At 44.2% G+C, this 14,883-nt stretch overlaps 1 protein-coding gene across 1 annotated transcript in view; it reads left to right on the forward strand.

Annotated features, from left to right (window-relative positions):
• The window catches only part of FAM124A (family with sequence similarity 124 member A), a 43,259-nt gene that overhangs the window by 21,573 nt on the left and 6,803 nt on the right, over positions 1–14,883 (forward strand). The window contains exon 3 of the mRNA XM_074156611.1: positions 7,747–8,486. Within this exon, the coding sequence (XP_074012712.1) occupies positions 7,747–8,486 (740 nt within the window). The remainder of the gene's footprint in view (positions 1–7,746; positions 8,487–14,883) is intronic.

The raw sequence follows: 14,883 nt of genomic DNA on the forward strand, positions 1-14,883 counted from the left end.
TGTGGTGAACTGTGTGGGAGGGAAGAGGGGAAATGACAACAGATGACAATCAGGAGAATATCCCTGAAGGAGTATGAGTACACCAGCATGTTGGGGTTCTTACTTTTCAGCAGGTTAGTAGCTAAATCTGTGGTTGAGGAGAGTATTGAAGTAAGACTTCAGTGCTCTCCAGAGAATAAGGAGATGATCAGGATTTTATTTTATTTTTTTTAAATTAAAATTCTGATTATTTCTGACACTGCTGTTGCCAATGTAACATATGGTGTCAGCAGCATACTTTGAGGGAGGAGAACACCATGTTTCAAGAGCACCATGCAGCAAGAGTAAAGAGCTCATGGAGAAAACCACAGCATTGGCAGAAAAATCCTTATCTTGGGGGGTGTTTCTGAGGAACTGCCAGGAAGTTTGCTTGCTTGTAACCATGGTGTGAAGACACCCACCGTGGATTCCTACAGTTTGTCTGCATGAAGATCCAACACGCAACCTTCTCAGAGTTGCGGGTCTTTTTTTGCTGGGTGCTTAATATGCAGTAAAGCACAGCTTCTGCTTTCACATGCTCCTTAAAGCCTAGGTAGAAAACACAGAAGCATCAAGGAGAAAGCTGTAGTGTCAGGGATGTGGGATTACACAGCCAGAAACCCAATGTGGTATTCCTGTCCCTTTATTTTTAGCCTGTTTTTGAAAGGGAACGTGAAGTGAACATGTGCCATCTTGCTTCACAGAGACACTAACTTCCCACAGGTGTCACCGGAACTGGATGAAGGGCAGTGGGACAAACTTTTTTTGTCTCCATGGAGAAAAAAGGCTGTCATGTGAGTTCAAGATACCTCTTCTCCTAACCTACAGCTGGACAGTCAGCCCACAGGCAGCTCACACATACCTTTCTTTATACCAAGTGTGAACTGCTTCTTGTCTGCCAGGTAGTTAGGGGATAAGTGATAAAGCTGCAGTGTTGTGAATGAGGAGATGAGGGAAATGGGGACTGAAAGTATATCTGTGACCTAAGGAGTCCCTGATTCTTCACCTTGCTATGAGGAGTCAGCAGCCTGACTAAAGGAGTCAAGGAAGTTGGTTTTGGAGGATGTAAGAGAAGACATGACAGTCACATAGTTCAAGAGCACTTCTTCCATAACGCTTATCACAAAAGCACATCTCATTTGTTGACAAAGTGGTAGAGCAAGATAAGATACTAGAACAAGAATGATCTTCAAGGTAAGCATACAGGCCCACAAACTTCCCCTCCAATTTTAGTTGCACAGCTGAGGCGCCTAAAGATGGAAGTGGAGTTCCTTGATTCCCACTACACTTGTGGACAGTGATGGGTGTTATCTGAGGTTTGATTCTGCCTCTCACCATGGACTACAAAAGGAGGCCAGGGCAGCCAGCTGGAGGGACATCTGTTGGGTGCCTCACCTTCCGTGGGATGACTGTGGGCCACAAGGGCTGTTTCCTATGAAGAAGATGAGGGTCATATAGTTCTGAAGGCAAGCCAAGATGGCAGTCATAGACCGTGTGACTACAAACCATAAACCATAGGACTGCAAACAGGAGACCGAGTGTCAGGGTGCAGTGGCATGATTCACTTAAGACAAGTACCCAGACTAACATAAGGGAGCAGGCAGGAGTGCATGGACAGGTGACTAGTGTGAGATGGCCCCTTTCAACAGCAGCGTAAGTTCATCATGAAAGGTTACCCTTAGGCAGGTGAGGGGAATGTAGCTGGTGTGGGGTAGGGATGAGAATTCACCAGGGGCTGTAGCGCAGTGGGGAGTTTCAGCAATTGCTGCACCATCCAGCAGCAAAGATATCACATGATGAGATCTGCCATTGCTTTTGCTTGATCATGCAGGGCCTCTGTGGGCATTAAGTATCACTTTGAGATAAGATTCATTCCTGCGGCGTTGGCTGCATGTTGTACACTAAGGGCAATGACACCTCGTAAGACTGTTCATATTAATGTACCAGAGAAAGCTTTTTATCTCCATCAGGCAGATAACGGGCTTAATTTTCCAGCTTTATTTTTGAGGGTGGTGGGTTTTTTGTGGGTTTTTTTTTTTATTTTTTTATTTTGGTTCTACAGCAACTGGATAACAGCACAGAGAGCCTATATCATGTGCCCATCTGGAGGAGCAGATTGACTATTTTGCCATGCTTGTCAGTATGCTGGTCTGCTGTGCATTGTCTATACTGTCTTAGTACGGGTGGAGGAGTGAGCATCCTGGCACCATTATCTCCATTAGAGAACATTCAACTGCAGCTCCGCGGGAAAATGCTGCTCTGATGGGAGCGTGAAAGAGGTTTCTCCGCTTGTCACTGTGCTCTGCGGAATATCCCCTTTTTTATTGCTTCTGAGCATCCTTCATGAGTTTGAGGTGGTGTGCAAAGCAGGGCGTGCTGAGAAGCACATTATCCTGCAGCCCTGCGTTTGTCAGATGCTATTAAACAGCAGGGAAAGAGAATGGAGGAGCTGGTGAATCTGTCACATTCTCCTTGTTCAAAAGATTATTGATGCTGCATAATTCATCAAAGCATGACCTAGCAGTGGGTTCTGCTGCCAGAGGTGGCAAGTATACATTTCTGTTGCAGCTGCCCATAAAGCGATGCTCCTTGTTTATGAAAATAGCCTCAGTCTTTGTGCCTGCCCCTGAGCCTTTCAATTAACACACCTAAAACGGTCAGTCTTGCCTTGAACTCAGATAAAATGTGAAGATCCTGCTCAGTGAGAAATGCTACCATTTTGACATTTCTTTGGGTTTTGGAATGGGATTGAAGTAGTGAAATACTGTCATTTTCTGAGCAACAGAAATGTCAGGAAGTTTCAGTTAGGAAATATTATAGGGCTTTTTTCTGACAGTATTTATACAATGATTTAATTTTTTTTGCATTCCCACAATTGAAATATTCTGATTTATTAACAATGAAAAAAGTATGCTGATCCGTAATGTTCAGTTTTGAATCATTTCATTACCTCCTGATAGCAATTATTTCCTGGTAATGAAGCACTGCTTGATGGGAGCTGCGGTTCAGGAGCTTGGCGCATTTTGACCCTTTCCCATTGCCTGCTTTACTTCTCCTGTAGTGCATCATGCAATTTGGTCAGAATGAAATGTGAAATCTTAATGCCTGATGTAGTGATAAAGGAATCTAGTCTGTACGGTGTCAGGGAGGTTCAGGCATTGGTTCCCACGAAGCAGCACGCCTCAGCGGGAAAATGGAAGTTCGTGTTCTCAATGCAATATTGTGGGTCAGCTAAAAAAAAATATTTATGTCAAGTATTTATAAGTTGAATACTTCCTCTGAGTTTCCCAGATAAAAAACTGAAAATGTAGGTGGCTAGAAAATTGAAAATATCTGCCACTGTTTGGAAATGCACTTTCCCATGCACAAGCTGGGGCCAGGATCCAGTCTGCTTGAAATCTCTCTTTGCCATAGACTCCAACCCAGCTCATATACTTCCCAAGTTTGCCTAACCCTGTAGGTAACTCTTCATTAAATATCTGCTGGTGAGTCTGAGAGGTCTTTAGGTCCATATCTCGATTCACCAACAGAGGGTTGGGAGAGACGTTTCAGGGGGACAGGTACTTAATCTCCTTCCTGAGCTCTGCTATGGGCTGGTTTTAGGCAGTCAGTGGATTTCCAGCCACGTCTGCTGGAGAAGCCTGGAAAATCAGATGTCATCAAGACTGCTGAAGGTGGTGACTTCTCCTGAAATAAAAAAAAGTGGTTGGAGCACTGCTCCGAGAACGGTCAGGTCCTCGTGAAGGGCAGCTCCAGGGGGAATGCAACCTGGGCCTGTTATACCGTAGAAGAGGGACCAGCCTGCCAGGTCATGTCGATAACCCAGGAACCGTTCTGCTAGAGCCAGGTGTGCAAGAGTCCTGGGGTCAAAAAGCAAAGCAAGAGGGAGACTTCTCTGATCTAGGGTTATTCAGGTGGCATGAAAAAAACTCTGCTCATTTTTTCTAGGGACATTTCACCTCTTGTGTGGTTTAATGTAAAATGCATGCATGCTCCAGGGAGAAGGAGATGTAGCCCCAGTTCCCTGTACCTTCAGATGACCAGCTGCTTGGGTTGCTGACCTGAAGCAACAACCACTTGTGCCAGCTTTGGGCCATGAGCCCTGCCTTCCTGACCGGCTGCAGCAAGGATGGTGTTACCAGATACCTGGGTCTTCATGGCACCTCTCAGGGGCAGTGTGTGCCTCCCCACCATCCCAAGGCAGCAGAGCACTTAACCCATTGCTTCTCACTTAGATCGCCACTGTTGTCATAGCTTTCCCTCTAGGCACCTCTGGCCGGGGGAGGGCTGGGCAGCTCTGGATGCCAAGAGGGTTGTCCTCTGCAGGCACCTAAAGAGTGAGGGGGACGAAAGGAATTAGGAAGGCAAGATTATCAGCCACAGGATTTTCAGAGGCAGCAGCCTCTCTCCATGCACTCAGAAGGGGACGTAGGCAAGTGGGCTAGACAGAGAGGTACCAGTCCTGTCTGTCTCCAAGACAAGGCAGCTTGAATTTCAGTGAAGTTGTACCGAAATGAGGCGGCTGGCACAGACAGATGTGACAGCACCCACTGCTTTCTGTCAGATTGTCTTTCTGATTAAAAGATCCTGGTTTCTGGGCGGGGAGAGGAGGGGAGGAGAGGAAGAACCACAGGGCAAAAGCGCCATTCAGCTTTGCAGGACTTTCTTTTTCTCCGCTCAGCAACAAAATAAAAATAATATGTAGAGAAGAACCCATCCAAAACTCAATCATAAAATATCAGGCCGCTGTCAGCTCCCAGCTTTAGGACATCGAGTGTGACAGCCCCGCAGCATTTGGGCTGACTGTTTGCTTTAACCTCTCATGGATGGTTAATACTACCGAACAGAGGAGTAAAAAGTTTAGAATTGTGAACTGCTCTTTCAATCCTGGTAGTAATTACCTCTTAGCAATGTTAGTGCTTTGCCAGCTCAAAGAGAACTAATCCCCTTCTGTCATAGGAAAGAAAAAAAAAATGTAATAGCTGTGAGAACCGTGGAGCTTATTTTCAAATAGATGCCTCAGCATTTTGATATTTTCTGTGGGATTAACTAGTAACACAGGAAGGCTAATACATATGCAGAGCTTTCATTTGCTTCTGTGACAATTTGCCGAGGGCAAATTGAACTGTGTCATGAGAAATGGTGTCGTTTCCCCCCCTTCCTTGTCGGTTGAAGGAAAAAGGCTTGTTAGTAACATAGAAACAATTTGCAACTTATCGTCAGTTCAGGGAAAGTTTCTCTTAGCTCCTTGCCTCATATTTCTGCTTTCCTTATGTTTCTGTTTTTCTTACCAGAGCCGAAAGGGCTGCCATTTTATAAGCACAGAAGCCACATAATGAAAGGTGTAAAAGTGTTGCAGTAAAAGCATCTTTGCTAACATAAAATAGATCCGGAAGCTCTTTCTATACTTATTTTTTACACTTTTTCCCCTTCAGCAGAGTTGCTTCTAGCTAAAAAAAAAAAATAAAAAAAAAAAATAAAAAAAAAAGGCTGATTTGCTGTGCTGTACATATAACCCTAGCTCCTAACGATGGCTTTGTGCCGGGCTTTGGTGGTCTTCTGAGGCTGGCTCTGTGAGCATCTGGTGCTGATGGGCACAGGCAGCGATGGCTGCAGAATACTAATGCTGGGGCTGGCTCCCATAAGGCTCCACTTTTGAAAAATGCTTCAGCCATTCAGTGTCCGTGCACCATGCTGAGCAACAGGGGGGCAGAAAAGCCATGCTCAGGGATTTTTTTTTATTTTTTATGTTTTTTCAATGCAGAACAATAAGCCGACAGGAACGATGGCTCTTTGCTTCACATTGTTGTGCCCAGGCTTCTTTCAGAGCTGCGGTCTCTTGTATGCATAAATATCAAGCCTGTCACTTGTTGCAGGCTTTGATAGCATTTGTGTAACAAAGGAAACGGAGGGAGAAAAGAGCTGAACATCTTCTGTTCCAGTCTTAGAAAATGAATGACTGCGTATCTATGGCGATTACTTTCTTTCTGGTTTTATTAGATCACTGTCCTCTGCAATTTGTTTTCCTTCCTGTCCTGCTGTCCCATGTAAAGGACCACGAGATGACCTCCCCCACCCCCCTTTTGTCTTTCTCCTACACTGTGACTATCCACAGGGCATATCTCAAAGAAGTACCTACCAGTAACAATTGCCACAGCAAAGCCTCTTGCTGTATACTGACACAGATATTTTTTTTGCTTCAATTTTTTTCTTCCATTAAGCATCTGACAGAGTCACTCCACATCACCCATTTCATGCAGAGATACAAGAACTCTGCTGTAATTGTATTTTTGATTATTTACTTGATTTTTTCTGTGTCTCCCCCAGGCAAAATGCGTGCTTGCTGTTTGCTCTGCATACCATATCTTTCTGCAGCTTCTAAATTGAGGCTGACGGTATGGTCATCTCTGGAAAGCTATGCAGTCGCATCTAGCTTTTTGCTGGGTCTCGCAGCTATTCTGTATTGAAAGACAACTTAAATACACTACTTGTATAATGCTGTTTTTCCATTAAAGCAATTGTTGAAGTATCACAGGAATGTTATTCTGATGCCAGGAGGGAGGAGGTAGAGATTCGTACTGATTGCCAATAGGAGGGGAAACAGCCTGTGAGACAATCCCCCTATTAAATGTGGTCTGTGCAGTGAAAAGCTTGGGAAGCCTTTCTAAGGCTTCACACATTTGGGCTGTGTGCCCGGGCTCGGGGTCTTAGTTTCAGAACACCACACAGGGGAAACTGTTTCAGCAAAAATATCCAGATTACCTGGATAATTTATTAAACTCTCTTGGATCTCCATTCACATGCATCTTTATTGGCATGCGACTCCAGCAGAACAGAGGAGACAATTTCTCTACTCCCCACCAACCAGCCATTGCTCTGCTTCTGAGCTGTCAAAGAGGTTTCAGGGACAAGAACAGAAATGTCCTTGTGAACATTCCCGAGGCTAACTAGAGGTTTCTGTTTTCCCCTGAGCAAGTGTAACTTTTTGTGCTTCCTGATTTTTACCAGTCTTCCCTAATCTTATAAAAACCTTGAAGCAGTAGTATTATAGTCTTGATGGTCTGAAGATATAAACAGTGCAGGATTTGTAAGGACAAGTAATATCTTTTCCTGAAGAAGGACTTGTGTGCCTGAAGGCTTGTCTGTTTTTTTTCCCAGCTGTTATCAGTTGGTCTAATAAAAGATATTACCTCTCCCTACAAACTTTGTCTAACTTATTAAAACAGTTGCCTCCAGGACACAGAACACTCTTAACCGGGTGGAAAACTCCAACGTCAAGGTGATAAGAGTGGAGTTCAGTGGTGTGATTTCCATGCCCCGAGCCAACTGGCATAAATTAAAACAAGGTGGGATGAACACTGTCCACCCTAATCATTCTGCACATCATTAGTGTCCCTTTCACCCCCACTCTACGTCAGTATTTTTGTCTTTCTTATCTCTCAGCTGTGTGGGGCAGCTGTTTTCTAACACAGAAATGCACATTTGGATGCTACCTCAGTAGAAACAGCAGCTCTTATGCTATGCTTAATGAAACTTCCCTGTCTTCTGATTATTTTCTTGGTTGCTACATCTCAGTACGTTATTTTTAGTTTACTGCAGGTGAGCTTGAGAGAGATGAAAAAGAAGCCTGGTGTGACTGAGTAGGCTGTTTCTCCTTTAAGGATCACCTAAATGTTGACAACTTGGTTACAAATCTTCAAGGATGTTTTTTCTTTTTCGTACTCTCAGGTGAACTTTCTCTGGAAGGCATACAAGACCCATTTCTTGTTAGTGTACATATTATCACAGACCCAGGTGAATCCAAGACTCTTCAGCAAGCCATCGATAAGCTTCTAGCCTGGATCCATCCAGACCTCCAGCTGTTTCGAGTCTCGGAACGACGAGTGCCCAAGAAGCGCAGGAAGCCAGGTAAGGCTGGTGTCTCTCAGCCGGCCCTTGCCGTCGTCCTGTTTCTGCAGGAGGAATATGGAGAAGAACCAATCCTGCAGCTCCACGAAACCTTTCAGCGGCCGCCTTGGCATTACCACCACACAGAGCGAGTGCATGGGAAGTTCCTCCCTTACATGCCGTGCAGCCAGGACTTTTACACTTTGGCTCCAGAGACTCCTCTGTGGGCCATTCGCCCAGTGCACTACGGGAAAGAAATTATCCGCTTCACTATATACTGCAGGAGCGAAAACTTTGTCGACATTTTGAAATTGTACGAGCTAATACTGAAAAGACCAGTATGTCAGAAAAAAGCGGACTTTTGTGTTTTTCCTGTCTATTCTAACGTGGAAATAGACATTCAGTTTTCTTTAAAAAAACTTCCAAAGGGCCAAGTGCCAACGCCGACAGAGTCAGCAGTGCTGGAGTTCAGAGTGAAAGACGTGGGGCAGCTGGTGCCTCTCTTGCCCAACCCTTGCAGCCCCATCAGTGAAGGCAGGTGGCAGACAGAAGACCACGATGGAAACAGGATCCTTTTGCAGGTAAGTCCAGTACACAAACAAACAGACTTGTGCAGGAAAGCTTAACCTGCAATGGCAGCCAGAAAAGGAGGTTTTTTTTTGGTTTTGTTTTTTTTTTTTTCCTCTATCCTAGGAGAAGGAGCCAGGACGCTAAAGAAAGAACCTGAAACCCCTTGCTGTGTGTGTAACTAATCAAGGAGGCAGTGGATGATACTATCCAGATATCAGTCAACCCCAGTTTATGTAGAGTGATGTGAGATGAGATAGTTGCTTAAAAGTATGAGGAGAGAAGGAATTATGAGCCCGAGTGGAGAAATGATGGCTGATGGGTGTAGTTTTAGAAGAAATATAGGCACAGAACTGACAGGGGTTTATAAAATAGCTCTCAGTTATGAGATTTTTATGGAAGACAAGCAGAATTCCTGATGGTACTCATTATTTTCTAGCATCACAGAGCGACAAACTGCATCTCTCTTTTGCACAGTGATTATCAGGATGGGGAGAGAGGTGGTGAAGGAAAGGAAATGCGCCCTGAAGAGCAGCCTGAGAGAGACATTCCCACAGACTCTCTTTGTGAACTAATCTCAAGTGCTCATAACCAAGTCCTGAAGGAGAGTTTATTTGTTAGGACATCTGTAGGCACTATATCTGGGCAATGTACCAGCATGCTGTGCTTCACTACACCACGTCCGAGGGAGATAAAGGGGATAACAAACAGCAAGCTTTTAATAGCTGCCTGCCCTGCAGAGGGGGTATCTGTGACGATCCGGAGCCAGGTCAATGTGCATTCCTGCATTGTGGAGGTATTTATTGCTGCTCAGCATTCAAATCGAGGAGCACAGACCCTCACCTTGTCCAGATTTCGAAGTCGGGTGTTTTTTTAGTGAGTTGCATTCGTGAAGCTTGTCAAATTGTCTGATCTTGTTTCTATGGAAGGGGCGTTGTGGGTGCTATCCTCCCACTGTATGGACCTCTCAATGTGCAGAGAGGTGTGTTCACCCCCCTGCAGCACAGTGCCTCTGGGTTTCTAGCTCCTGGGACTGAAAATCCAGGTGCACGGGGCATCTGTGCTCTGGTGAGTCAGATCCAGGTGGTGGTGAAACCTTCTGATGCCACTTTGCAGAGGCTGCCCGCAGACGCCCTGTGCCAGAGCTGAGCAGCGCACGTGTAGGGCTCAGGAGGCAATTCAGCTTCCCTGACCATCTGCCAAGGTAGTCACCAATTTGTCAGGGCTACAGCTTGCACTGTAGGCGTATCTGTGTTAGCCTGAGGTAACTTGTGAACTTAAGCTTACAGGAGCCATCAGGAAACTTTTACACAGCAACCACACTCGCCTATGTCCCCTTTTCCCTGTTCTTCTTCAGGAGGTTTCTGCTATGTGATATTACTTTGGTTTATGGGATCTTGCACTGGTTTCAAGTAAATTGAAGGGAAGGGCAGGAAAAAACCAACAAACAAACAAACAAAATACCCGAAAAACCAATAAGGCTTCTAAATGAGACTTTCAACTTCAAAACAGCAAATTTTCAGAAGTAACAGGTGCCAGACAGTACAGATGTAAAGCGGGACTTGTCGAACAGCAGGCTGAGGTAAACCCTGCAAAGAAAATCAGAATAAGCCATATGCACCAAAAGAGAAGAGTGAAAGCCTGCTAAGCATGGCCTCTAAGTGCAATTAGTTTTCATTTGTGTTCAGTGAGGATGATGATGCTGAACAGGAGGGCAAAATGGCAAATGGGAATGAAGTTACAGAAATGAAAATTATCACATTGGAAGTGTGGTGAAGCAAAAGAAGTCTAATATATGCAAAATGAGGGGAAAACAGAGACTTGGGACCTAACTTAGGTGACTGTAAAGTCATGAAGGCTAGATCCTGGTATATAGGTTTTAAACAAGTCTGTACAATCAGAAGTGGAGCTCTATAACTATATACTATGACTGGAATGATAGCTATAACTAAATCAATGGGAATACGTCCTGTTTGTACTCAGATGACTCCAAGCCACCAGTACAATGCAGCCATGAAAAGAAAAGTGCAGTTTCTGGTGTGTACTGGAGTTAGTATCCCCTAAGGAGCACGGGAAGCGCTTGTGCCATTGCACAGGGTCACCCGGACTTTACCTGTCTTCAGCCCTGGGCTCCAGAAAGGTGACTTCAGAGAGGTGTGGGTACAGGGAAGGGCTTCCACCCCATACAGAGGAATGGAGAGACCGTCTTACAAATGGAAACTGGAAGAGTAGGGTCATTTGAGCCCAGACAAAGTAAGTCTGAAGGGAGCTCTGTCTGTGCTCGGAAAATATACCGGAAGGTAAATGGCAGGAATGGGAAAAAGCTGTTTCACTAAATTACTCTTCTAGCACAGGAACAAAAGCTGTCGATAAACAGATTTAAGTTGGCAGTTGTACATATTGATGTCCAACTACATAACAGCCACCCAGCAGGTGCAAACAGATTAATACCTTAATTCAAGACAGGATGGTCAGTTAAAGAAAAGAGATTATATGATGGAGCATGGGTTTCAGGAAATACTGGATTTGGTGATCCATGGAGACTCCTTATATTCTTTTAACACATTCTGAGTTCAAAACAATTATATTATCTACCTTGTAAAGTAAGAGGACTACCTTTTGACTTCTCATGGAGTGCTGCTATTAACAATTTTATCAATGCCACAGCATTGGTAATAACTTTCGCCTCTTCCCAGTTATATGAACCCAAACAATGACCTCCTTGTATTTTTCTGCCTGCACATCAGTTTGTACTTAGTAATCATCAGAATATTTTTATTTAATTCATATAGATACTGCACATTTTTACAGATTATAATTACCAATTATACCCAAAATGGTATATTAATATCCTTCTTAAATTACAGGCAGTGGTTAATGTTTGAAGTTTGAATATACCTCCATGGTTAGACTAACAAGATGTGACCTCTGTGTTTTTCTTGGTGTGCTTACAGGGACTTGAATGCTTGCCAGCCAGATTGATCCATGTTCTTAACCCATTTTGCAAATGCAATTACCAAGGGGCTTAGATAAAGTCAGTGCAGGAGAAAATAAAGTTATTCATGGGCAGGATAAGTCTGTTTAATACCACAGAAACTATTCCTTCATTTGCAAGGAAGTCCTTCAAAATTATTTTGTCACAGTAGCTTTTCCACATTGGAAAGTTAGCTTCAAGGTTGCAGCTATATACCCGCTGAGGCAAAGGGTAAGCTTCAGTTGGCTTTATCAGGAGCAAGGCTTAAGAGCATGTTTGCACCCTGTGGGAAGACACCCACAGTGCTTCACCTGGGCTAAGCCCAGAAGCAGGAGCTCTGGGGACCTCTTGTCAGAGCAGTGGGAAGGATATGTAAATAAGAATACACCATATACTGGGGTACTGAATATACTGCCGGTTTTTTAGGTCTTGTCCAAATTCCTGGCTGCCTCTGGGCATAATCCCCACAGAGAGAGCAGAAGCGCTAATGAACTTGCATGGCTGGCTGTGCAATATGGGAAGCAGGTGAGGTTAATAACTGATGGGCTGGCTTGACCAGGGGAGCGAGCAAAGAGAAGAAAATGCACAGAGAGCTTCTTTAAATTACAAGAATGTCTTTGGATAGGGTGGAAAGGTACATAAAAATAGCATTTTGGCAGAATTTAGAATAACAGAATCATAGAATGGTTTGAGTTGGAAGGGACCTTAAAAATCATCAACTTCCAACCCCCCTGCCATGGACAGGGACACCTCCGACTAGAGCAGGTTGCTCAAAGCCCCATCCAGCCTGGCCTTGAACACTTCCAGGGATGGGGCATCCACAACTTCTCTGGACAACCTGTTCCAGTGCCAATTTCCTAGCTACTCTGCATGAAGGGGGACATGCAGACATACTTGGGAGGAAGGTGGGCAACAGCAAATGAATATCTCAGCTAGGTAGTGACTCGGCACTTCAGTGTAGGATCTACCGGCATTCTGCATGCCAAAGGGTACCTGAAACACCCTGAGGAGGTCTCCTGGCAGATTAGACTCAGGACCTGCAGGAGGGCTGCGCCCTCCTGGAGTGCCAGGCAGGCACCCTAGGAGATGCCAAAATGGATCAAACATCTGTGTTCAGGCACCTGATTCACCCTGTAATAACCAATTTCTTGCTGAAATTCCTCCCACTCCAGCACTTGTAGCACCAAGAAAGAAGCAGACAACATTGCCAGAAAGCCAAGATAAGTAAAAATCCCAAGAAATGTGTGGTTTGTGATGAGTCTTTGCTAATCCTGCCTGAAACGAGGTAGTGAGATCTGGCATTTAAGGCTCTTATGGCAATTATTGCTAATGACCCTATACTGTTAATGGAGTGGCTATTTTCTGCCTAGTGTGGTTTTATAGAGCATCTCTGAAATAATAGTTCAAGTGTTAACTGATTACAGCTTTTAGTTAGAGAGATTTTTGAGGCTGTTTGCTGAGGTAATTGGCCAATGTTCATCTTACCTATACCAAGCAACCGTAATCTTGAGTTCAGAAGCGGTACAATCCTATTTAGGAAACATGGTTTATTAGCTGAAGCTTCAGTTCTGAGAAGAGATTGCCTGTGGACCCAACCGTTAAGTCTCATTAACCTGCTGCTATGCTACCTGCAAGTTCAGGTCTCTGCTACCTTGGAGATTTCTCCATTCTCTTGGTGTACAAAATGAGTACTCCAGATCTATGGTCAGGCAGTAGTCATCCCCTAATGGTTTTGTGACATCAGCTGCAGTCATTTATGTTCAAGATCAGTATGTTACTGCCGAATACATCTTTGGAGTTTCCAGAAGTCAATCTAGGGGTGCAGATGTCTGCCAGCTGCATGTATAAAGGTGTTCTGTGCTAGGCATTTGCAGTGCAAAATGCCTGGAGATGGGAAGCAGCATGAAGGCTACTTGCCTACACAGACATCGGCAAATATGTTGTACAGAAAAAAAAATTAAAAGCTTATAGCTGAAAACCTCTTTGTTTATTCAGTGTAGTATATACAGGTGTCTGTGACTCATGAACTTGTCTCTTCACCCCCTTTTGTCTGGGACCATGAGGAGAACAAAAGTGCTTTTATTTCCCTTATCTTACTTAAAACATGTATGTTTCTGCATGAAAAGTATAGTTGTAGTCAAACCTCACACTCAAGATAGCTGAAAACAGATTTTTCCATGATGCACAAGATACCCAGTGTTTTAGGCTGAGAGGAGGGAGCGGAGACAGGGCCTTCTTACAGAGTGCTGGAGACTGGCCATAACTGAAGCTCAGTGAAATGACTTAGGAAATACAGAAAATACCCTCTTTTAGATATATAGGCAGCAGGGGTGGGTAGTACTGAGCTGCTGAGGTCAAAATAATTACAAGATCTGAGATTAGGACAAAGCTTTTCTTTTTCCTGTCCCAGCCCCATCTGAGACTAAGGGAAATATTTCACTCTACTTTGCAGCATAAGGAATGGTTTGCCTCTCAAGCTTATCTTGGCCAAGGAGAGGCAAACCTTGGAGGCTCAGGGTCCACGTCTGTTTCTGTTGAGAGGTTTAGGACACAGATCAGTGTAGTCATGGTTGCACTTGCTTTAGCTGACCCACCAAACCCTGCCAGACCTCACCTGAGTTTGCCTTTCATCTCTCCAACACAAAGCAGTGTTCCTTTTCCTTCCCTTAGTTTCCAGTTTGGGTGCCTTGGTGGTTGTCCAGCATTAGTATGATCTTGATAAAACATGTAAATAGTCTAGGAGCATTAGTCAATCTACTGACATTTTAGGGGCCTTGGGCTTTTTGGCATCTCTGTCTTATGCCCTGGCCTGAAGCATAGAGCAATTTAGTCTCCTGAAAACTGAAATGCTTTCAGAAGTGTCAGAAGGCTCAATAAAGAAATGGCTCAATGATTTGTAAAATGTTGAATACAAGGTCAGACTGGGTGATATAATGTACCCTTGTAGTCTTAAATTCACTTAAGTCATCTCATCCCTGTTACTCAAAAGCATCATGAACTGCAAGCACTGGGAAATAAAGGAAAGAAAGTGCAGTCCCACTGCTGTAGTCTTGAGTCACTACGGTTAAGTAGAAGTAAAAGAGAGAAGGGAGAGCACGGAAGTGGAGAAGGGAAAGAGGAAATACAGAAACAGGCAACGAAGGGGCAGTTTTGCAGAGAACAGTTTGATCTACAAGAAGGAAAATGGAGTTGAGAAAAGAACTTCAAGCTTGCTTGAATTAATAGTGCAGATAGAGCAGGTCTGAACACAAAGAGGAAGAAAGGTAAGAAGAGCATCAAGGACAAGCGAGGATGTATAACGGGCACCTTTGCAAAAATTACTTTTACTTTATGTTGAAAGTGGTGAAAATGAGAGACTTTCGGATTAAAAATTGACTCGGTCAAGTGAGGTGCCTTAAGCTGATTTAATTAATCTGTATGTCTAATACTAGCCTCCT

This window comes from Numenius arquata, chromosome 1 (genome assembly GCF_964106895.1).
Source record: "Numenius arquata chromosome 1, bNumArq3.hap1.1, whole genome shotgun sequence".
In the NCBI taxonomy this organism is placed as follows: domain Eukaryota; kingdom Metazoa; phylum Chordata; class Aves; order Charadriiformes; family Scolopacidae; genus Numenius; species Numenius arquata.